Raw genomic sequence first — 24,444 nt, forward strand, 5'->3', positions numbered from 1 at the left:
AAGACAAGAAAGATTCCCATGGACCTCTGTTGGGGACACAGTCTATTCCCAAGTCGTATGACCCAAAGGGGAAGACAGAAGGCTCCACGGAGGGGGAAAGCTCTTCCCTGTTCCAAGTCCAAGGGAACATATGTGGTGAAACTGCTGTGTTACAAGGCTTAATACAAATGAAGACTGTTACCTAGGACCCTGCCACTGGAAGTGCCTGAACCCCTGGAGGTGCCGCTGACCAACCTTCCTAGTCGGAGAAGGGCAGAGGAAAAGATTCACCTTGCCCCTGAGACACTGGACTGGGTCTCCCAGTAACCATGAAGTCCAGGTACAGCACTGGGCCCTGGATCCCACCTTAAAATGCTTGTGAGTTTCACCAACTGAGAAACATCCTTCCTGTTCCAAGCTTCTTCATGACACATGCTGCTGCAGCTTAGAATGCACCACATGCTGCACAAGTCAACCAGCTCACCCGCTAGATGCCAAAATCACTGCCTCCGGAATCCTGTAGTAAACTTCTCAATGCCGTTTAGCCCTCTGTCCTGCCCTAAAGGGCACTAGTGACTTGTGAGACTCCACATTCTACCACATTCTACCTTTAAGAAGACATCTTCACTGAACTTGAACATTGGCTGCTGAAATTCCTTCCCCATCTTAAAACCCAGAATGCCCTTTCTTCTAATGTTCTGCATTCTCTGTATTTTCCTTTCTAAGTTTGGGTTATTAGTTGCGAGCATTTTTATTTTTATTAAAGTTTTTTTTTTTATAGAACCTTGATTGGACCTTTCATTTGTTTTGGTACCACTGTATTATTTCAGGTTTGGGCTGCTACTGTGCCAGCTCACACCCCTCCTGAAATAGGGTCTGTGTTACAAAAAGAGGCGAAGGAGGTATACCCGAAGAGCTGCGACTGCTTCACCTGTTCACTGCTGGTTTAGTAGCTGCATGAAGCCGAGTCAGTGATAAAGCCACTATTCACCCCTAAACTCCTGCAGAGCAGCTATCATTTCAACACAGATACGCACTTCAGACCAACTCCCATCTGTGCCTCTAGCCATTTCGCCATTTTGAAGACTCCTGTCAAAGATATATTTGCTTGTTAAGGAAGACAGTCTGCCTTTCAATAGCAAGAATAAGAAGAGACCTTGGATTGCCTGGAACAAGGTATTCATCTTGGGGCTGCGGGAAATGGAATTGGACAGGCTAGGTCCCACATGGAACACGTTCTCTGTGTGAAGCTCTGAGAAGCGTACTTGAGATTCCAACAAGGGAAGAAACAAGAGCCTCTATGATGGTGCTGGGTCATGCAGAGACCAAAGCCCCACTCTCCTGCAGGCTGCCCTAGAAGAACATGTTATAAACCTTTAACACTCACCATGGGGCTCCAATTCAGAGAATGCTGCTGGTGTCTGAGAATAACAAAACAGTTCAGACAAGGAGTTGCTGGTTCATCGATCGAATGTTTGAAAAAGCCACAGAAACTATGGCGCTCTCCTTATACTTATCCAGGACCTACAATTCTTGCAGCAGTGTTTAGCTTCAAGAGCTGCTTTTCAGTTCACACATTGGAAAACCACTAATGTTACGTTATGTTATGTTAAAAACTGTGATATAGCGCAACCTACACCAACGAGGGTATCTTGGTGCTAAACAACTGGCAGAGAGTAAAAGAAGAGGAAACATTAAAACAGAAAGGTTTTAAGGGCACATCAGAAGAGCAAATGATCCTGCAAGTACATCGGTATAGAGTTCCACACGAGAACTGCCGTGACAGAGAAGGCGACAAACCACAATACCAGAGCATCTGAAGTGCGGGACAGAGATGCAGAGTGCAGTAGCCGAATGCAAAGGGCGATACGGTACATAAGGGCAGAATTTGTACCGTAGAATTTCAGGGCCAGTACCATAGAACACCCGAGGAACTATACATAGAGCCTGGAACTTCACACGTTGAGATACGGGAAGCCAGTGAAGAGACACAAGGACAGGGGAGATAGAAGTGAAGAGTGTTTGCCAGTAACAACCATTGCTGCAGAGTTTTGAAGAATCTGTAGCCTTTGAAGTACGTAAGCAGGCTGATCCAGATACAGATAGTTACAGTAATAAAATACCCAGATACCATAGAGGAAACCACAAGAGGACGCAGATGAGACGGCAGGTACAGAAGAACTTTACGAGGAATTCGTAGTGTGAGATGGACCGGCTGGCACACTGAGCTAACTTGAGCCTCAAGAGAAAGAGAGGCCGAGAACTTCACTCAGAGATTCCGGACAACTGAGGCAGACTTGGGCTGTGAACCTAGACCTTCCAACCAGAAAGCAGAGGACCAATTATGGGTCAAGGCAACATGGCCCACAACCAAGACCTCACTTTTCCCGCCATTCAGGCAAAGCCAGTTGTCGCTCATCCACGCATGCACAGAAAGTAACCAGGAGTGACAGCGCCCAACAGTGGCTTGAAGAGAGATGAAGATGAACAAGAATGTGTGTATAGGCCTCATAGGAGTAGCACCAAAACCCAAAAGAGTGAATCAACATAACCAGAGGTTGGATGTAGACATTAAAAAGGAGAGGAGAAAAAACAGAGCCTTGGGGAAGACTGCAAGTGATAACAGATGAAGTGTAAGGTGTAAAACAAAGTGATTAGGAACAATCAGATAAAAGGAGCGACACCAGGCAAACACAGAGCCAGAGACACCCGCTGAGGACAGCCGATTGTGAAGGACGTAGTGGTCAGTGGCGTTGAATGCCGCTGAAAGGTCTTACAAAATCAGGGCCCCCACAACACCCTGATCAACAAGAAAGTCAGGTAGTCCAAGGTGCAAACCAGTACAGACTTGGTGCCCCGCCCAGGACGGAAACCAGCCTGAAAAGGGTAGAGAAAACTGGAATCCTTGAGAAAAGAACGAAGAAGAGAAGTAACTAAAGATTCGAGCAGTTTCATAAGGAAAGAAGTGAAATGGGATGATAATTAAGAGAGATAAGTGGGTGCAAAGAAGGTTTCTTAAGAAGGGGGTTAACAAAGCGTGTTTGAACATCGAGGAGATCCAGCTTTTAGAAAATGACAGATTGACTGCAGAGGAGACTAGGAGTATTTATCCACTACTATTTAGAGATTTCCGTCCACCAATGGGGACTTTCATTGGCCATCATCGACTCCTTGTTAGCGATTCACATAGGAAGGAAGAAAACATTCCTTGGTGCCCAGGATACATAAAGTTTCCGAATTATTTTCTGTAGGATGTTCAAGGGCCTTGGTGGCTGTGGGGGGTTGAGGCAGCAGAAAGGCAATGCACCATTCTAAATCCATCTCTTGCAGCTCTTACAACCCTCCCTTTTGATTTTTGGTGAGTGAAAATAAGCTGAGTTCCTGGAGCCAGAATGTGAGTTTTTCAACATCCTTGATGCCATCAGGCACGTACTGGTTTTACGGTATCAAGCCTCACCACATCAAGAAGTTCAAAAGTGCAGGGTCGGTTTCAGGTTTTCAGTGGCAGAGCAAAGTGCATTGCTGGAGATGCAGTTTCCTGAGAGATGCAGTTTGACTTGATGGTACCCAGCGCGGGAGCATCAGGATGGCTGAGTGTGTGTATTCTGGTGCCAGGCCACTTAGCAGCTCAACAGGGTGTACTTTAAATGATATAGTTGCACTTATGTAGAAATCCCAAGTGTTTTTGCTACAAAATTCAGATGGATCTACATATCATGTTAAACAATCTCACATTTTCCACCGTACTCAAGTTATTTTCACTGAAAAGCCTGAGCTGATTTTCATCAGCATTAAGGCCTGTAGCTTTGTGGAATTTGGTAGAAATGGTGCAGCCGATTTGCATGAATATATCCCGGAAGATGTTGCAATGCAATTGATACAAATTACATCTTTTTTCATTAAATCCACACAACTTGGGGAAAAGAGCCGCCTGGCTTTGCAAATTCCACTGTAGCTGGTGTACCAATCAGCTCGAAAGGTTTGGTGAACGTTCGCCAATGATTGCAAAAGGCACAGGGCCTGGACATTTTGCATTTTCAACCGGATTTCCAATATTGATGATTGATTGAAGCATTTATGAACGCGCACACAACAAAACAAATCAAGTCCTGGCGCAGGTGGAATGTGTCAAACAGAATGTAGAAATCAATCACATGACTATAGTAACACTGAAATCACAACAAAATAACACAAAAAAGATGAGTTTTTAATCCTGCTCGGAATGTTAAAAGGGAATTTGTTTTCCTTAAATTGGAAGACTGTTCAACAATTTGGGCCCCAAGACTGAGAATCTGCAATCGCCCCTTGAGATTGACCTTAACCATACTGCCACTATCGCAGCTGCATAGTATTATAGATACATAAGTAGATATATGCATACTATGAAGTGTTCCTACTTACATATTCCGATATATGACAGCTATATATGACTGCTAATATGTTATGCTTCTATAGAATAATAATTGAGGTGGTTCATATAGTGCAGCGATCACTGGGATTCGAGTTTCAGAGCGCTACGTAACCAATATTAATTGTCTTCACTAGTACCCTGCATGTGGTGCTCGTTTTATTCACCAGTGGTGCTGTGTGGCGCGAAGGGTTAAGTCACCCGAACCGGGAATCAAACCCATAATAATTTAGCATTTATATAGCCTTACGAACCCTCAGGCATCTGAGCGCTGCTTATTATTAACCACGGTGTGTGGTGCTCATTTATCATCATCGGAAGGATGAAAGGATGAGATGGCCATGCCAAGATTCGAACCTGCGTCAGCAGGCACGGATGTCAAAGCGAGCGCGCTACTCGCCATGCTATTTGACCGGCATGATGCAAGGCATCGTACAGCTCTGCGCCTCCTGCCCTTGAGCTGCCATCCCGGAGATCTGATTATCTCACTATATATTTTGTGTTATCATTAATGTCTGCATTTTTATTGTACCTTGATCAGATTTTTTTTTTAAAACAAAACAAAGCACTTTGAAAGCAGGAGGCAGGAAGATTGTCTTCTTTCAAAAACAATGTCAATATTGGATGCTTCAGTAAAGGGGTCATTGAGCACCAGTGAACACATGCTGCCCCATGGCAGTATAATGTACCCTATATATGTAGGTGGCCAACACCATGCGTCCAGGGCAGTCCCTCTAGGAACAATGGCCATGCGGCCATCAGTGAGCCAGCGAGCTCCTGCTCGCACAGCCAGTATGGCAGAGGCTCACCCCATTGGCACTAATGGCTAGTAGGCATGCTTGATGTGCTTGACATGTCTGCACTGAAGGCATCATGCTTTGCCTAACACCCTCCTCCAATAACAGTGCCACCTGTAAACTTAGTATTTCATTGGTTTTGCTGAAGATTTATCTGGAACCACTGTCACATTTAGTATGAAAATACGTGCACTGCAGACTGCATTCCAAAGGCGGTGGGTTGTTGATGTACAGTAAAATAAGCAATCCAGCTGGATGATGCTTGCTACTTGTACAAGGTAATCCACCAAACACCATAAGTAGAGGGCATGGCACAGAAAGGGGCACGCGCGCGCGCACACACACACACACACACACACACCCCCATCAAGTACTGACACCACCACCACCCAGCCCCCTCACCTCCGAAACCACCGCCAGGCAGCCTCCTCAAGTACTGACACCCCCCCCCCCCGCACCCCCCTGCAAACAGTCCTAACACATGGGCTGATAAACTCAAGGAACTAAAGGAATCTGCCCCATCATACATGAGGACAAAGAACAAGACGGCGCACATCAAGGCACAAAAGTCATCATGGTGGGAGAGAATAGGCATACAAACAAATGCAGGAAAGCAACCATGCAATACAATGTAGACGGCCAAGCATTACACAGATACAAAATGAACAATCATGTACTGGGAGGAAAGATCGCAGACAACCAAACATGGAACAAAAGCAACTGACGCGGAGAAGATAAGGCACAAGCACCCACACACGGGTATACAATGAAACATTGTGCAGTGAGAGCAAAGAGCGCATGAACAAAAGAAACAGACACAGATGGCACTATCATACACTGATTGCAAAGAGTGCATGCACACAAATGTACAAACACTGTACATAAAGAACAGAGCACAGGCAACACAGGTACAATAAGAACCGCCATACACTGCAGGCTAAGAACACAGGCACAATGAGAAGCATCAGACACTGTGTGTAAATAATACATGCAAAGCATGGACAATGATCAACTCCAAACAAAGAGAATGAGGTCAGAAGGATAAACCACACATAAGCAAAGAGGTGCACACGCAAAAACAGGCATCAAAAGAACCGCCATTTACTCCAAACAATGATCTCAGGCACAAAAGGGTGCATTATACATTCAGCAAATAGTACATGCACAAAATGGACAGTGAAAACCTGCAAACAGAGCACATGTTCAAAGGGATAAAACATGGTCCTAGCAAAGAGCCAGGCAAACCCGGAAAACGGCTGCAAAAATAACTGCCATTTACTCCAACCAAAGAAAAAAAGTTATCATCATACACTGAGGAAATAGTAAGTTTGCAAAATGGACTACGATCAAAAGCACAGGCTATCTATCTACTTTTCTATCTATTTTTGCTTATAAAGCGCCAAAGCTGTCAGGCATCCAGGCGCTAAGACATAAATACAGACAAAGACAAAACAAACACTCCGAGATCCATCCTAGTACCATATACCGCTGCACAAAGCATAGCCGCAAACGATCAACAGCACACGAGGAAGTACCACACACTGCATGAATAAGCCGGGGCACAACATGAACAACCATACATTAAGATCACAGGCAAAGAAAGGTCTGTAGCAAGCAACAACTGGCCAGTGATAACAAACAGATCCTGGCACATTGAAGAACCATCAGGCAGTACAAGCAACCAGGGCACTCACAAAAAGAACACTGGCCAATATAGAGGCACGCCGGGAATTACAGCACACCAAGGGAAAAGTGTGTAGGCAAAGAAGCCAGTGCCCGAACAGGCAGAAATAACATAGAAAGATTACATGAGCATGAAATGTCTTCAAGCATTAGTTGCCAAAGTCCACTGACAAGTGGAACTGCTTTCCTTTTGCAGCTTGTTTGTATCATTTGCGAGGAAGCATAGCGTGATGTGCATTAAAGCATTCATGTGTGTACTGAGATTACGCTGCCATTTTACGTTCACTCTGAGGAGTTCCCACTCACTCTTACATGCCCACTAATTGGAAAGAAAACACTTCCTATTTTCTCAATGCATTTCATGACACAGAAGAAGTTATTGGACTATTTGATTCTAGCAGATCTCGATCAACAGGATCGCGTGGGGTATTTCTGGGCGCCCTTCAAATCTAGACACATGATAGAATCTTAAAACAGTCTAGGTGTTCCTTTAACACCAAAGAAAGTCCTTCAAAAGGAAACATGCATCTGGACGTTGTAGTGCGGTTCGCTTTTGGGAAGGTTGTCAGTGCTGTAGGGAGTGGGAACAGTGTGGCTGTGAAAGCTGCCAGTGCTTTTGGGAGTATGAAAAGTGTAGCTGGGAAGACAGTCAGTGCTGTGAGGAGTGGGAAAAGTGTGGCTGTGGAGGCTGTCAGTGCTGTGAGGAGTGGGAAAAGTGTGGCTGTGAAGGCTGCCAGTGCTGTGGGGAATGGGAACGTGTGGTTAGAAAGGTGCTGTGGAGTGTGATAGTGTGTGTGGGGGGGGGGGGTGGACTGGCAGTGCTGTTGAGAGTAAGAAATGTTTGGCATGGAAGGCTGCCAGTGCTGTGGAAAGTACGAACAGTATGGCTGGGAAGTCTACCAGTGCTGTGGAGAGTGGCAAATGTGTGGCTGTGAAAGCTGACAGTGTGAATAGTGTGCCAGGAAGGCTCTCAGTGCTGGGTAATGCTGTAGAAGTTGATGACTGTGCCTGATCAGAATCTCGGCAGTGTTTGGATTGGAAGTAGGTGGCCATGTCAAGAGGGTTTACCAGCAAAACTGAGTTGTAGCAGTTAATGGAATCTTTGGGGTAAAGGAAGTTTAGTAATGTTGGATCGTCAGCATTATAATGGGTGCCAGCTTTTGTAGGCATGATACATTTGAATGTGTGTTCCAGACAGGGTCGAACTGGGTCATACAATTGTCTTGCACACCAATGAAAACGTGGCCCACCAAATAGCTATTTGTTCCTTTTGTGGCACTGTTTGAATAGTACCCTAGGGGGAGTTTTTTGATAAAAACCTGATGCAAATTGTGCATTTAAAGAATATTTATTCAGCATCACTGGTCAAAACAACTAGCCACATAGTGAAGTAACTCATCAAACTGGCCCGCATTTGCCAAAAAGTGGCTCACTTTGACCCCAAAAACTGGGCCACAGCAGCATTTTGTGGTTTTGGTTTGGCCATGGGCCTATTGCCCGATAGGCCAGTGCGACCCTGGTTCCAGAATAGAGAGAAGCAGTGGTGGCGGGGGCATGTCTGGATAGCTCCCAATACATGAGCTGCGAGTAGACATGTGGCTGAGCAGAATGTCAACCATAGGGGTAGTGTTTGAAGCGGCAGAGGAAACCCCAGCCACTGCACGCAGTGCACAAGCAGTGGGCCTGCCCATTTGGATACCCCCAGCACTGATAGCATAATGGACATGGACTTGTGGGCACTGGATATCCCCAGTGCAAAGTGCAGTATTCAAAATGTGTAGATGTGGATTGTCAAAACTCTAATCAAAAGGAGAGTGTGTTATACCAGTTGACACTTGTCAGGCCTTCAGGTTACAAGAACTATGGATCGCAAAGTTAACTTTTTCATCCTTCATTTGTTACATGTCAAAAGCTGCAATGGTGTTCAGTTACAATAGGGCTAACTTGTGATCATTGCTTTGAGACACCAGCAAAATGCTGTGCTTCAGGTAGACTGAAGAAAACCAACGTTCATTCAAATGGCAGAAAAACGCATGACAATTACAACTAGGAAGAAGTCATCATGTGCATAAAGGATGGTACAGGTAGAACTGAAAAGTCCTCAGAACCCCAGCAACTGAGGCTCTCTCTGTAATGCTACAATGTAAATGCATACATCATGAAGGGGAGTAGAAAGAAAGCTCACCCCTCTCAGTTTATGAGGATCACTGAAAATCTTCATCACACCGTCAATCTCTTGCTCCAATTGTCTGGCCCAGAACTGCATCCTGCAAAAGAAAGACAAGAACAAGTCATCAGTGAGGGAACATAACAAACAGAAGAGGGTGAGAGACAGGCAGAACAATCAGAGCTGAGAAATAGACAGATCTGATCCATGATGGACAGGAAGTCGGTCTCTGATATGGACATCTTGCTAGAATCAAAGCAGAAAGACAACCGTAGACTGCCAGAGAGAACGAGATGGAGATTCCATGGTTATGAGCAAGAAATGTACCACCACAGAAAATGAAAACACCGATTAGAAAGTCACAGAACCATCACAATGATAGAGAATAGGTGAAGGAGTCAAAAAATAGTATTCCTCCGGAAGAGACTGGGAGAAATCCAACAAGAAAGAGAATGAAAAGATCCTGAGAGGAAACGGAATATTGAAATCCAGCATGATGGAAGTGCAACTAACATTAGACACCACCAAATGAAACTAAACCATAAAAAAACATCAAATGTTAAATAGTTCATTATTGAAAAAAAGGACAGTAAACTCAGCTAGGACTTCCAGAGCTGGTCACAAAGGGGATTATGTCTGGTACTAAATATACAACCATCATTGATCTCTCTCCAGCTCCACAAAGGTAAACAAGACCCAACCCAGTGCCTACCACACTAGTAAAAACGCTTTCTATGAAAATCCCCCCAAAAATATCCACTATACAATGAAAGTCACCATTGCAGTGTTAAACACCCCAGCACCAACCAACAATTGCCAGTAAAAAGGCAACATGCACCATCCGACAAACTGGTCACCCACTCCCAACAAACCAACTCTACCAAAGAACTAAACAGACCCCCATATAGCGTCAAATGCTTAGCACCCATCTACCATCCAATGGACAACACAGCATAAACACCACACAGACTCCCATTTTCCCCATCGCTCCCTCTCTGGCCCAGACAAGAAAAGTCTCAAGAATAAAGAAGGGTAATTTCGCCAAGCAGTTGGTGTTTCAATGTGTTGCTTCCTCAGGATAATCATGACACAGGCAAGACCTAACCCCCCCCCCCCCAATAGAATAGTGAATACAAGACCTACACTCTGCCATGAACCTAAACACCTATCACAATAGCCGCCACATAACTGATACAAATAATCAGCCACCCACATTTCACATGGTTGTTCATTTGTACACTATGCAACTATTTAAGCTCTTGAGTTCAGAGTCTTCTCTTTCCCTCAAGCCGCTCTGACACTGTTTCACGGGTAGTTATGTGTTCTTTGTTTCTGTGACCCACAAGACCTATTCTCTATACACAAGCTCTAATTTCTTGCTGCAGTTTTCCTACAATTTCTGGGCTGACGGGTCTCAAATCTTGGTTCCATTCTCATTTTCTGACAAATGTCAATCTCTTGTCTAGCTGTCACACTGTCATTCAGCACAGATGACCACACCTTCATAACCTTAATGCAAAAAAAGACATGGGGCCTCATTACGAGGTTGACGGTAAGGCAAAAACGATGCCGTTATGGGAATACCGGCATCGTTTACCGCTCTGTTGTATTCAGACCCGCAAACCTGGTATTAGTGGCACCCTAAATAACGGAGCCGCTAATAGCGGCATAGGCGCGTACACGCGCCCCTTCAGGGAGAAAATACGGGCACGCCGGTAATAGGGGGAAATCCCAACCCACGCAGACATGCAAATTAAATAACCCGTATGTGTGTTGAAAGAGAAGTAGATAAAAAACTGCACTCACAGTCAGAGGGGTAGTTTGGGAGGGCGATAAGGAATCCATGGGAGGAACATTCAGCAGAAAGAACATTATATTATTATTATTATTATATCAATTATACTGGGGTAAGAAATTTGTTCTTCTAATAGATTGTGTCCTCCCACGGATTCCTCATCCTTGATATACTCTCGCAGCAGTTTTGGAGATGGAGGTGGGAGAAGTGAAATTTTTGTGGAACTCTGATTAGCACATAATATTGTGCATAACAGCTCTTCCAAAGCGGTGAGTGTCCTGGCCTGACAGGGTGTCCCAACAGAAATGTTTTGAAAGTGTGTAGTTAGGACCAAGTTGCAGTATTACAAATGTCCTGCACTGGTGCACCTCTTTGGAGAGCCAAAGTGGTTGCCACATATCTGGTGGATTGGGCCTTAGGTTTTCAGGGACACCTTTTCCTGCAATGGAGTAGCCCTCTGAAATGCAGAGGATGATCCAACACGATAAAGTTTGTTTTGTCACAGCTTGGCTAGCCTGTGTCCCATATAACTGATAAATCGTTGGTCAACTTGCCTGACATTAGCCATTCTAGAAATATAGAAACTAAGATCCCTTTTTGGGTTAACCCTGTGTAACCTTTCTGCATTATCAGAAGGGTGAAGAGGGGGATACAAATCTGGCAAGGTTACTTTCTGTTTTAGATAGACCTTAGGCACAACATAGGGAAGGAAAAAGGGACGAACCCACAAAATTACCTTCTCCTTGGAAAATATTGTAAAGGATGTTTTACATGACAGAGCTTGTAGCTCGCTCAGAAATGATGTCTATCAAAAAGTTTGTTTTCAATGTTAGCAACCTAAGTGGACAAGAATGGAAAGGTTCAAATGAAGCTCCAATTAAGGTTAATACAAGGTTCAAATCCCAGGACCGAACCAGAAAAGGGACCAGCGGGAAAGTATTTGTCAGTCCTTTTAGGAATTGAATGACAATTGACATCTTAAAGTAAGAGCCTCACTCTGGTGTGCATTTAAAAATGGATAACACCACCAGGTATCCCTTGACGGTAGCCAACTGCAGCCCCTGATGGGCTAGGTGCAGCAAAAAAGAAAGCACTGCAGGTGCATTGAAAGTGAAAGCAACAATATTGTTAGCTCTACACCAGCTGCAAAATGTGGTACAACAGCAGTGGTATAGTGCTTTTGTTGGTGGTCTTCTGGCCAAAAGCAACACCTCTTTAACATCTTTCAGGAGGTCCCAATCTTTGTATCTTATCCTTTCAGGCACCACGAGTGACGGTCCAGAGTTCTGATTGGTGGATGAAGAAGATGGCCTCCCTCTTGTGAGATAAAGTGCACTCTCTGGGGAAGGCAGAATGGAGGGCAGATGTGCATGTCTAGAAGGTCCGCGTACCACGTCCTCATGGCAGGATCACAGACTTACCAAACTTCTGCAACCTCCTGATTAGATGAGAAATGGCAGGGGCTGGTGGCAATTCGTACAGGAGTAGATATTCCCAGTACACTACGAACGTGTGCCCCAGAGCTCTCCTCTCAGGAAATTCCCTGGAGCAGAACAGGTAGCATTTCCTGTTAATACCAGACACAAACAGATCTAATTTAAGGGTTGCACAAAGGGCAAAGATCTCTACAAAGACTTTATGAGCCAACTCCCACTCGTGGGGGATGGTGCTCTGCCTGATCAGAGTGTCCACCATTGTATTCTCTTCTCCGGCTGGGTTAACAGCCGACAGCAATCCTGTTTTGTAGCACCCAAAACCAGATCTGCATTGCCTCCCTGCAAAGTGGTAGTGACCCTACACCTTCTCTTTTGTTGAGGTAATGCATGGCCACTGTGTTGTCCACCATTATCAGGACATTATTCCCCTGTATGGATGGCAAAAAAGCCATCAGCACTCTAATAGGTTTATGTATAGCTTTGATTCTGATGGGAACCATAGTCCACTGATCTGAAGATCGCTTTTGTGAGCTCCCCATCCCGTGAGTGAAGAATCTGTGACTGGTATCTCCTGCCAGGGTTAAGGTTCCCCTATTATCACATTCTCCTTAAAGGGCCACCACAGGAGATCCTGTGCGACTTTGGTCGGGACCTAAAGAAGGTACATCATCCTGCCTGAGAATTGAGACCTTTGGGATCTGAGGGCCCACTGGAGGGAACCCATCCTTAGGTGGGCTTCTGGCACCAGGAAGTTGCAGGATGCCATGAGGCCCAGCAACCTCAGAAAGTTGAATGCCGTCAGATGTTGGGTAGTCTGAAATTTTGTTACCATCTGCATGATATGTTGATTCTCACACCTAGAAACACGTGTTCAGGTGCCTTATAAATGACTTATATCATATCATATCTCAACTCGGAAGGTGAAGGCTTCCCTGAAGAAGAGTCCAGGATCCCTCAAATAACCTGAAGCTTCTGAGAAGGTGTCATCTGGGACTTCTTGAAATTGAGGGCGAAGCCCCATTTGTGGAGGGAGTGTCCGGTGCTGTAGAGATGTTCCAGAGCTTGTCTGGGTGAACAAACTCTCATCAGCCAATTGTCTAGGTGGGGAATGATATGAATCCCTCTCCTACTTAGAGTCACTGCCACCACCACCACCACCAACGTGGTGAAAACCTCCATGGTGGAGTTGAGCCCGAAAGGCAGTACTCTAAACTGATAGTGAGAACTGGCAATGGCAAAACTCTGGTATTTACTGTGCTTGGTCCGCATAGGCATGTGAAAATAAGCATCCTGAAGATTGAGTGACACCATCCAATCCTAGAGCTGAAGGGCCTGGATGATCTGCAAAAGAGTGACTATCTTGACTCTGTCCTTCCTGAGAAATATGTTCAAGAAACCCAGTTCCAAGATGAGTCGCAATCCTCCATCTGTCTTGGGAATCAGTAAATAGGTAGAGTACCAACCCTGGCATTACTCTTCTACAGGTACCCTTTTTACAGCATCTTTCTCCAATAGGGAAAGATGCTCCTGTAGAAAGAGCGGATCCACTTTATGAATAGATTTCTCACTTGGGGGACTATCTGGAGGCCTTTGTAGAAATGGGAGACAGTACCCTTGAGCCACTGTCTGAAAGGACAATGCATCTGAAGTAATGCAATGCCATTCTTGCAGATACTGGGTCAACCGGTCGCCCACCGGAGTCCTGTGAGTAAAATGCTCAGAGAGGTTTTGGGGCTGTGGCTGTGGCAGAGGGCAGTTAGTAGGTGGCTGCTTGAGCAGTCTCTCCTCCACGCCCGATGGGGCATGTGTGTGTGCCTCCCTTCTCCTCTCTGGGTAGCTTAACCTCTTCCTCTTCGGCCAAGACAGGAGCAATACCAACAGGTCATCCTCTCCAAGCCTGCAAAGGCAGGTGTTGCTGTTGCAGCTGATGGATGGCTGCCCCTAAACATTTCAAAGCAGCCTTAGACGCCTACAGCTTTTCTAAATTGTCATCTGCCTTTGGACCAAAAAGGTTGGACGCATCAAAGGGCATGTCCAGGAGCGTTGATTGGACGTTGGGGACAAATTCAGACTTGCATAACCACGCAAACCTTATCACTGCACTAGAGCCCATGTACCGGCCAACGCTGTCTGATGCATCTAGGCACGATTGAAGGGACTCACAAGAGGCCTCTTTACCATCATTGATGATATTATAGAATCCATCTTTCATCTCACCTACATGGATGTTATCTGCATCCTGTGAAGTAGTATTCCATGAGGTATACAAGTATTTTAACAGAACACAAGATGCATGGATGGCTTTTGAAGCCCTGCTTCCAGCAGAGAATCCTCATTTTGGATAGGGGTTTTACTTCTTATCTGGGGGGCATGGTCTGATAGGTCGCAGCCTTCAAAGTGGAGGTACCTGCCTGCATCACTAAACTATCTAGTGTACAGTGCCTTGAAAGAAAGTCAGGGTCCACAGAAGGTGGTCTATATTTTTTCACCAACTCCATGTTTACAGCAGGAGTGGTGTCGGGCTTCTGCCAGTTCTCTAGAATATGGTCCTTTAAAGTTTAATGAAAGGGCAAAGCAGGCTCCTTAGGGAGACCTTAATCCAGGATGCCTGTAAGGTCATCCTGAGTAATGTCCTTTGCAGGATGCCCCAACTCAAATATTCAATTACCGTGTTCATGACCATTCTATAGGCTGCATTAGGGTGTGCATTCACATCTGCAGTGCCCAATTCTACCTGTGGGGAGGTATCAAGACCACTGGCTTCTTTCAGGCAAGTAGCTAGGTCCTCTAAATGAGATCGATTAGAGATAAACTCTTCTGGAACATTGGGTGTTCCAAAACATTAATACCAGAAAGGTATAACACTGTCTTCCTTCTTGTTTTCCTCAAAAATGGACCCAAAAGATTTTAATAAATCTTTGTTCGACTGTGGTTTTAAACTGAAAGTTGGATCCGAGTTCGACGACAAAGGTCCATTCGACTTTGCTTCCTTCGACAAAGAGGGCACATGAGCCTTTGGATTCGATGCTGTCTCCGTGGTCAACACTATCGATGCTACTCAAGGCGGCATCCCTGAGGCCTTATTATCCAGGATTTTAGGCATGTGAACCTACGTTTTATTTGATTACCTGCCTGTTGTTCTGGAAGACACTGTGGTATCACTCGCCTTCTTTGGCGCTTTCGAGCGACCAGGAGGGGCTGATTTCGAGAACATGTCCATAATCTTTTGAGTGAACTTTTTCCATTCAGCCACTGAGGGAGTAGAAGATGAAGACTTTGAAACCGACCAACCCAAGTTGAGTTTCAACCTGCTCTCTTTTAAGGCCTTACTAGTCGTTGACTGGCAGAAGCCACACTCAATGACCTTGTTCTCTTTGCCGAGGCACCAAAGACACATTTTCAGTGAATTACATCTTTGAGTCACAGTCTGCAGATCTCTTAAAGCCTGTCTTCGGCATAGACATTGTGAAGATTTACTCAAAAGTAAAGACTTTAGTCGTAGATACACTGTGGTGAGTCCAACCATTCCGAGAGTCTGCTCTACATGCGGAAAAATGGAACTGAGGCAACAGGCAGAGTGCATGCTATTTAAACTGTCATCGACATCACATCCGGACCGGACGCAGGAATGGTAACCATCGAGGGACATCGACCCAATGCTGCACAGCGCCTTCTGCTGTAGAATTGTATGCAGAGACTGCAAGTAGTATATGGATATATCAAAGGAATCCATGGAAGGACACAATCCATTAGAAGGCAGGAATTGGGGGAGGAAGGTGGGAGAGCACTTACGTGATGCCCACCAGTATGGAAGACGGCGGCCTCACACTTCTGAGGAGGCTCAGAACACAGGCTTTACCATGAGGTAACAGCCCTGTTCCGAGATTTCTGATTGGCTGAGAGGTCATCCAAACTCACAACCGGCATGCTAATAGTGAATAATACCCTAACTCCAAAGCACAATGGATTGGGAGATGGGGGGGATGAAAGCGGGGGGCGTGGGAAAAAGTGAAAATTTGGTTATACTCTTTTCAATTCCCCCCCCCCCCGTGTATGACAGCCTATTGAATCATGTTTTATTCATGTGGTTGATGGGGGGTGAAAGGGTAGGAGTCAAATCTGAACTCACATCCTCACTTGTCCCAAAAGTATGATCACTCCCCACATCCCCCCCACCTGACCCCCTTCCTGCCTTCTGACACTCTGCTTTGTGGCTGAAGGTCATGGTTGCAAGGTGGATGAGATAGACTATTTAGCCCACCCCAAACTCCCTAACATTTATAAAATTCCCCAGTGCAATGTTGCCTTGTAAACGAATCCTATTCAGATCCCAAAGCATGCTAGGATTACAAAGCCGGTCCATGGCAGCAGACGACAGTCCCATTGTGTGTCGTCTACAACTCACGACAATCTGACCTTTTGTACTTTGGAAACCATTGCCCATCCGGGCCTGGAAGGCGGCTATAGATGAAATGAAAAAGGTTATTTCTGGGACCAAAGCCCAGGGCAGCGCAGTATCAAAGAGCAACTCGAAGGAAATCCTTGGGACTACAGGCAGCCAATGGCGTTTCTTAATTGGGGAGTGATAGGATCACATTTCCTTAATCCTCCAAATACTCCCCCTGATGCACTTTCTATTTCCTCTAAGCTGAGCGAGCAGATATTTTGGCAGGTCTGCACAGAGAACATTTTTAAAATCCAGCTTTGCAAGCACAAGGAACTCAATCACAGTTTTAAGGTTTTCTTTTGTTGAGAGATGTGCAATTTTCTTTATCAGTTGAAGCTGGAAAATAGTAGATTTGATTGGGCTGCTAGCTGAGGGACCGCCGAGAGGCTTCTATCAAAAAGCGTCAAAGCCTTTTGCCTGATCGGGATTTCCAGGGCCGGTCCCACTCATTACGGCCTACCGAATAACCAATGAATCCACATTAGCAGAGTTAGATCTATCACTGATCAAAAGAGCTGTGGAGTAGGCTCAAGGCCAACCATCTCTGCATAACATACAGCCATTAAAAAAACAGTGTCCATTTGCTGGAGTAAATTAGTTGACAATTGGGCCAAGTCTGGGTGTCTTGCACGTGAAGATGAACATGTATCTCTCAAACTCTAATGGCGGTTTGCCAGTAGTATTCCAAAAACAAACACCAAAAGTTAAGAGCCGACACTTAGGATCCACCATATTAATGTTTTGCTAAAAAGGAGATGAGAAAAAATATCCAGAACCCACTGGATGCACTCAATTCCCCAAGACCAGGCCTTTTCGGTTCCTTGAAGACCAGCCAGAACGTCAAGGCTGTCTGGGCTCTTACTATCCATGATATGATATGATACATTATTTATAACGCGCTTAATACCCAGAGGTTTCTAAGCGCGGACCGAAGGATCGAACTTTTGGTGCCCTGTGTCTTCTTGCTTCCAAGGTGAGCACGTTGCCCCTGAGCTATCCTCCCGAGACAAGGGAGTAGATGTTCCTGGTAGACCTCTTATAAGTCTTGTGGTCGGCCAGCTGTCACAGATCTCCATATGCAGTTTATAATGCTAACCCTACACAATGATTAGGGTAGAAGTCAGGCAGAAAAACATCCACAAGTAAAACGTGCTACTCTGAACATTTTCTGTATGATAAGTGAGAACATGCTGGCGAAATATACGGTTACAGTTACCCAGTTAATCTAACTAAACCTAGTTATTCATAGCACTCGAGGTTAAATCAAATTTTTAATCAGATTGTGTCAAACACCTGACTTAGACATAAACACGGTTGTGAGTACAACCATGGCTGCCGACTTTCTATTTTCAGTGCGGTGCGAGATTCTTTGTATTGCGCACTTTCCGAATCCTAAACCCTAATGCTGCAAAGGTTAGTACGATTTGCACCAATAATTTGTAAACGCCTTATACATTGTTGGTTAAAACATGGGATTCTCTTGTAAGGGGTCTAAAGGAGCACAACATAATGTGTGTTTCTTTCAGGCGACTGGTACAAACCAAACATTTAGAATGCAAAGCACAGTACACTGACATGACCACTATTACAGGCAATAATATTTCTGTGCAAATATGTTTTCATGTACAGTTGCTATTTGATAAACTCATCCATAATGGGGTCCGTGTCCAAAAGGTGCAGTATATCAGAATGACAATTGAAAATCAAGAACAGCCGACAACCCAAAAAACCTGCCCAAAGAGGGGAGTGAGGTATGCCATAATGTATGCCCATTCAACCCACTGCCTCACAGCTGAGGCAGCAAACAATGAGGTTCTGGTTGAGACCAATGTTGTGTAATGTGATATAAAGCACAGGACCGCCTGCTCAGAATGGAAACTTATGTCTCACATGGAACCGTTCCTGAGTTTTGATCGATACCTGTACACATCAGAGTAAAACTAGCAACCATGGGATGCAAGGGCCAGAGAGTTAGGAGAAGTGAATACAAAGCAGTAGGAAACTGCAGGGATGTCTGAAAATCTCTTCGGGGCTAGTGGGGGCCCATTTCGAAATTTTGTTTTGGGGCCCCCTTTCCTGCAACTGGGAAATACAGTCCAAGGTGCTTCAAATATAATGGAGTCAAAAGAATGCAGCAAGGGAGTTAATAGCTGCCGATTATCGTGGACAGGCAGCCAGCAGAGAACTGAAACACTAAATGTTAACTGAAAAGCTATTAATCACTCTGACAGCAGGGTGCTAATGTAGAGGAAAATGGAGTAAAAAAGCAACATGGTGATAAGGTTGCTGAAAACTGTAAGAGTCGAGGGAGGTGATGTCCTCACGCACCAGCAAAAACAGCCTGTAATATTTGTGCTCCAAAGTACACATTTAATTTCACAAATTAAGGGAGGATTTTGCCGTGTCCTAAGACTGCAAACATGGGGCAGCCTCTCAGGGGGTCTCCCGTGGCCCAAGGGCCATTTCAACTGAAAAGTTTGAAAGGCACTGGCGTTGTCCCTGGGAGACTGATAATCTTTGGCTGAGCTGGGTTGAACACCACAATCATTGCTTTTCATTTTCTCAGCATTGTTACAGGTGGGCCTCAGAGAGGCCTTGCGTTTTAGAGGGCCCGTGGTTCTGCTGCACTGGTTGGAGGGTGGCAAACTCCTTCCTGGATACTTGTGGCCTCAGTGGTTATACCTTATGTTTTTTAGGGTATGTTACCCTTACCGCCTCCCTTCCCACTGCTCTTTCCAGTATCCCTCCTTCCTCCCACTGCCTACGCTGTATGAAAACTCCTAAGATTCCCTATTTGTCACTCCCTCTCTCCATCCCTCAAATGCTTCATTTTGCACCTTTTTGCTCCTTCATCTCTCCAATTCACTCTCCCACAGTCTCCATCCCTCTTCTCTCTCCACACATTAATCCTTGATGTGCCCATTGTTTGTTCTTCCTTGCTCACCCCTTCCCAAATCCAGTTAGCTGCACTCTTTCTCCTTCAACCCACCCTCCCTCCCTCCTATACTCTCTACTCCACATTTCTATCTCTAGCACACACCCTGTCTTTCTCGCCCATCCTCTTTCTTGCCATGTCTTTACCAACCCCCCCCTCTCCTTTCTCCCCCTCCTCTGCATATTTCCCTCTCTGCCACTCCTCAGTTACTTAGTGGGGCCTTCTGGTTGCATATATCGCTCTACAGCAGGTGCATTAACATGCTGAGCTAACTTATTGGAGTTTGAATCAGTGGCCTCAGGTTTGAAACAGCCATGGACATGTAACCTGGAAGAGAGTTGTGCTAATTTCCCTCTTAAGATAGAGAGGGAGACAGAGACAGCAGCAACATCTTGGGATAAGAACCAGTTGGGAGGCAGATGAAAGAGGCAAAGAAAAAGGGAACGTTGAAAGATGAGATGGCTAAAAACATATTCAGAAAGAAAAAGAAAGTCAGGAAAGTAGGATTCAAAATAAAGTGAATAAAATTTCAAAGCTCAAAAAATACAATAAATTAAAGAAAAAAAGTAAGAAATAGCAAAAATAACAATGAGCATGGGATGTCCACTGTCACCGCAATCAAGGCTGAGGTGATGAGGCTGCTTTCCCACTTGGAAGTGAACGGCACTTGCTAATTTTGCAAGGTGCATGCTAGCACCTCGCCAAACCTGAGCACAGCAAGAGAGGAGCTAGAAGCCCTGCCGTGCCATTCAGGGTGTAAACAGCCACAGCCAGCTTGCCTTTGAAGACTGCCTTCACTCAATCTGGATTTGCGTTATTTTCGTTTTTGGTCGCACTTGTAAAGAGCCACGTGCCAAGGAGAACGAGGGCAAGCGCCTGTATGTGCAGCATTACAGTGCAAATCAAGTTTGAATTTTTTTAATTAACGAAGCTCGCAATTGAAATCTAATCTTTAATAGAGCAAAAAAAACACAAATACATAGTTTTCACTTGCACTAAATGATTTTACTTTTGCTTCAGTTCTTAATCACATTGATATTCCATCCTCCTAATCTTGAAGAGGCGCATTTTTCATACTTCTACACTAGATCATCTTTTTAACCGCCTCCACCTAAATCAGTAATGATATCAGGAGGGGACAGGAAGAGCAGTCCTAACATGCATTAGAGTACCAAATGGGCTTTTTCTTTTACTTTAAACCAGCAGGTTTACACACAAGGAACTCCTACATCCCCACCGAAGGGAGGAAGGATAGCTCAGGGGCAACGTGTTTGTCACAGTGCAAACACAGGCTCGTATCCCGATCCCGCCCTTAGATACCAGCGCGTTATAAAAGAACAATTATAATAGAATAACACCAAGTGGTCCTGCCTATTTTAGACCATCAAATAAATGCCTTGCAATGCTGTCCCTGCTTCCTCCCAGGAACATGTGCTAGAAAATCAGCCATGATTGCACTTGTCAAAGTTTAAGATCCTCCCCAGATGGCCATGGACACCAAATAGACTAGGTAGGTTTATTTTGCAGCAGTTCCAGTTGGAGATGTGACAATGTTGCTGCTCTATTTTCTATATAATGTGGTCCTGCAATACATTAAATACCAATTAGACTGTCAGGTGGCAGGCAGCAGGGAAGAAGCAAGGAGGACACCGTTTTCTACAAAGGTTGCCCTGTTTCTAAAAACACTGGAACATATTAGAAATCAATTACACCATGAGGAGCTCAGTTTGGCATGGCATAAGCACCAGAGAAAAAACTGCTGTAGTGCAAAAAAGATGCATTTTTCGCACCCGTGCAATGGGTGCCCTAGAGCCAATACCATTCCGTATTAGCACTAGAGAAAACCTTTGCCCTGGTACAAAATGGCAGAGAAAATGTATCTTTTTTGCACTACAGAAATGTTGCCCTGATGCTTATAACATGCCACACTGCCCTTGTCATGGTGCAATGGTTTTCTACTATGTCCCAGCTGTTTGACAAATAGGGCAATATTTGCCCTTGTGCTAATATCGTGCAACTTTGCACTTGCACGGGTGCAACATTTCTGTAATCTGGCCCCTGATGTTCCGAAAAACAGTTTTAACACGTTCTTAACAATCAAATTTGATTAAGTGGTATTTTATTCCATCAGATTGAATATAAATGGAACTATGCAGAATGGCATTGATTACTAATGGAGTTGTTTCTTTGTTTTTGTATGTTCCTATATGTTCACGTTGTTTGTGGCATTTAATCAATTGGCCCCTAAGAATGTCACTTAAATATCCACACAATGAAACATGGCTAATCAGTTAAAGATGTGTTAGAGTCATGTTTTCAATGACTTCAGAGGATGTTGGTTTATAATTTGACAGATTGGTGTATAGATACATAATGTGTCAAATATATGACATGGTACCCGATTGGTTATTATATTGTTATTAAATATCAGAGAAATTAGATTACTTGTAATTTACACATGAATGCAATCCATATTGTTGATTAGTTTGGGTTATAGGTCCAACATGGTAAGGTAAACCTTGAAAAGGTATTGAAATACATGATTTTTGGTTCCATGTGTTAATATCCCCGCAAAAATATCGCCATACAAAAATATCACCATATTTTTGTGGCAACATTACGGCATGGAACCTGGGGGAGAGGGGGACACCCCTGCAACCCCCATATTATTTTAAAGTGAGCTGGGACACCCACGCAACCCCCTCTCCCAATAACCCCAAAAATTAACCCCACTAAAAATATCGCCTATGGCCGTTCCCGGCGATATGTTTGGTGGGGATAATATTACCGGATACCTGATTTTTCAAATGAAACATGTGTCCGTACATGATGGGGCAGTTCTTGTTTAGTAAATGTTTGATGTTGTAGACACATACACAATGGTGTCAGAGTGCACCCCATGTGGCAGATTATCAGAAATATTTTCAGTGCAAAGGAAGACCTAATTTCACACATAGTAGCACACTCAGGATGATTACAGAACCTGTACTGTTGTGTAATAGGGTTACCATACATGCCAGCAGAGTCTGGTCAACGCGCAGGGCAGACATGTCTGTACCATAGCTTAAGGCATGTTAAAGGGGAGCTGCAGAGGGCTTTAATTATTATTTGGCATATCAATCCAAGAGTTTTGATTAGAGATGAACCTTTTATGGCTGGCCTACTCGGATGGGTCTGTGGCGTGAGAAAGGAGCCTAATAGTGGTTGTCCCACATTGGGGCACATTTAGGGGGCCTCTGGTGTGGCTGAGACAGTGGGGAGGTTCCCATTCCAGCCCTGCACTCCTCATCCACTGACGTTGGAATGCCTCCAGCCCCTAGTCTGCAGAGGCAAGAAAGGCCCTTTGTGAAACACTGATTTAAGAAGAGCCATCCACATCAACAGGGTTGGCATGCTCAAGTATCTCTTGTAGAGGATATCTCCGAAATGACTGGTCTCAATGCACCTGTGTAGCTGGTTTCTTGCAGGTGTGTCCAGGTAAAGGGAGTTCAGCAGCAATGTCATTGTTCAAAAATATGTCTTTAGAAGGCAAGAAGAGGGGTTAAAAGCCACTTTGGTCCTTTAAAGTGGACTAGGAGAACAGGACCTCTAAATAAATATCTTTCTTTGGCTTAGCTACTCAGTGTTATGCTGGGCTTCTAGGCACTTTATTGCAGTTGAGCCAGTGGTGACACATCAAGAGTCATGCACTGGAGAATCAGCATCGATTCAACGTGCAGGATTGTGTTAAGTCAAATCGATGTCTTCCAATGGTTCAAGGCGGTCGGTCAAGTAGACAGCGAACCAGTGCTTCTGCTGGGATAAATCAGGATTCAAGGCAGGTTAATCGATGGCTTCCAGCCCGTCACTTCCAAAGAGTCAAGCCAGCGATTGGGTCGAGATGAGGTGATCAGCTTCAATTGGTCGAGCCAGAATCTGGATACCCTGAAGAGCATGTCAGCAGTTTGAAGATGCACACAGTGTCAAAAGCAGCACTGTGGGGCCCGATACGAGCAAAGTATAGTAAAACCTGCTCAATTGAGGTAATTAAACCGTATTCCAGATGCTTCTGGACTTCTGGGTTGCTGGGAGGAACATCCAAAGCTCTCCATTGAGAAGGTGAGTCCTTAGTTTTACCCTTCCAGTCCAGGAAGTAGTCTGACCCATACAGGGGTTTCTTTGCCTCCAGTGAGCAGGATCCCGGTTCCAGTGCACTGGCAACAGGAGTTGCCACTTGATCCACAGCAGTGTTACCCCAAATGTGCCCTGAGGTTGGTTAGGGAGCGGAGCTTGCCTCTGCATTGGAGGAAGCTTCTGTCTTTCCCTCTGTAGCAGCAGACCTTGGAATAGACTGCATCCCCAACAGAGTTCCAGGTGAATTTGTTTTTCAGAGTCCAAAAATGAATCCACTAAGGAGAGGGTTTACTCTCCTTATGAAGGTAAACTGCTACAGTGGATTGTTTCAAAGAAAGCCTCTTGCCAGGAGTTGAATCCAGGCGGCTGTAACAAATGTCCTTTGTCATCTCCCATCATACCCAGAGTCCTGTGTCTGCAGGAATGTGGTCGGCTAGGATGTTGTAGAAAACACGACTGTGGAACTCATTTTAGCCTCGCTCTCTTTTCTAGCTACTCTAACTCTTCCGCTACCCATGTGTGCATGTCTGCTGACTTTAAAAAAAGGACTCAAGTGATCAGCACCGTAGTGTGAGCATGGCTTTTTTGTTATGGCAGGCCTGTCTTTGAAGCACTTATTTTCCTGTGCCCCGGGAGGATGATGTTGGTTTTGCTCCTGGAGGATAAAAAATGCAGCTTCCTGGA

The 24,444-nt window shown here is 44.9% G+C and overlaps 1 protein-coding gene across 2 annotated transcripts in view; it reads right to left on the reverse strand.

The window, feature by feature from the left end:
* CACNA2D2 (calcium voltage-gated channel auxiliary subunit alpha2delta 2) overlaps positions 1-24,444 on the reverse strand; it is a 2,156,122-nt gene that overhangs the window by 1,991,233 nt on the left and 140,445 nt on the right. For both annotated transcript variants that reach the window (XM_069644058.1, XM_069644057.1), the window contains exon 2: positions 9,053-9,134. In XM_069644058.1, the coding sequence (XP_069500159.1) occupies positions 9,053-9,134 (82 nt within the window). The remainder of the gene's footprint in view (positions 1-9,052; positions 9,135-24,444) is intronic.

The sequence above is a fragment of the Ambystoma mexicanum genome, chromosome 2p (assembly GCF_040938575.1).
Source record: "Ambystoma mexicanum isolate Mex_15411 chromosome 2p, UKY_AmexF1_1, whole genome shotgun sequence".
Lineage (NCBI taxonomy): Eukaryota > Metazoa > Chordata > Amphibia > Caudata > Ambystomatidae > Ambystoma > Ambystoma mexicanum.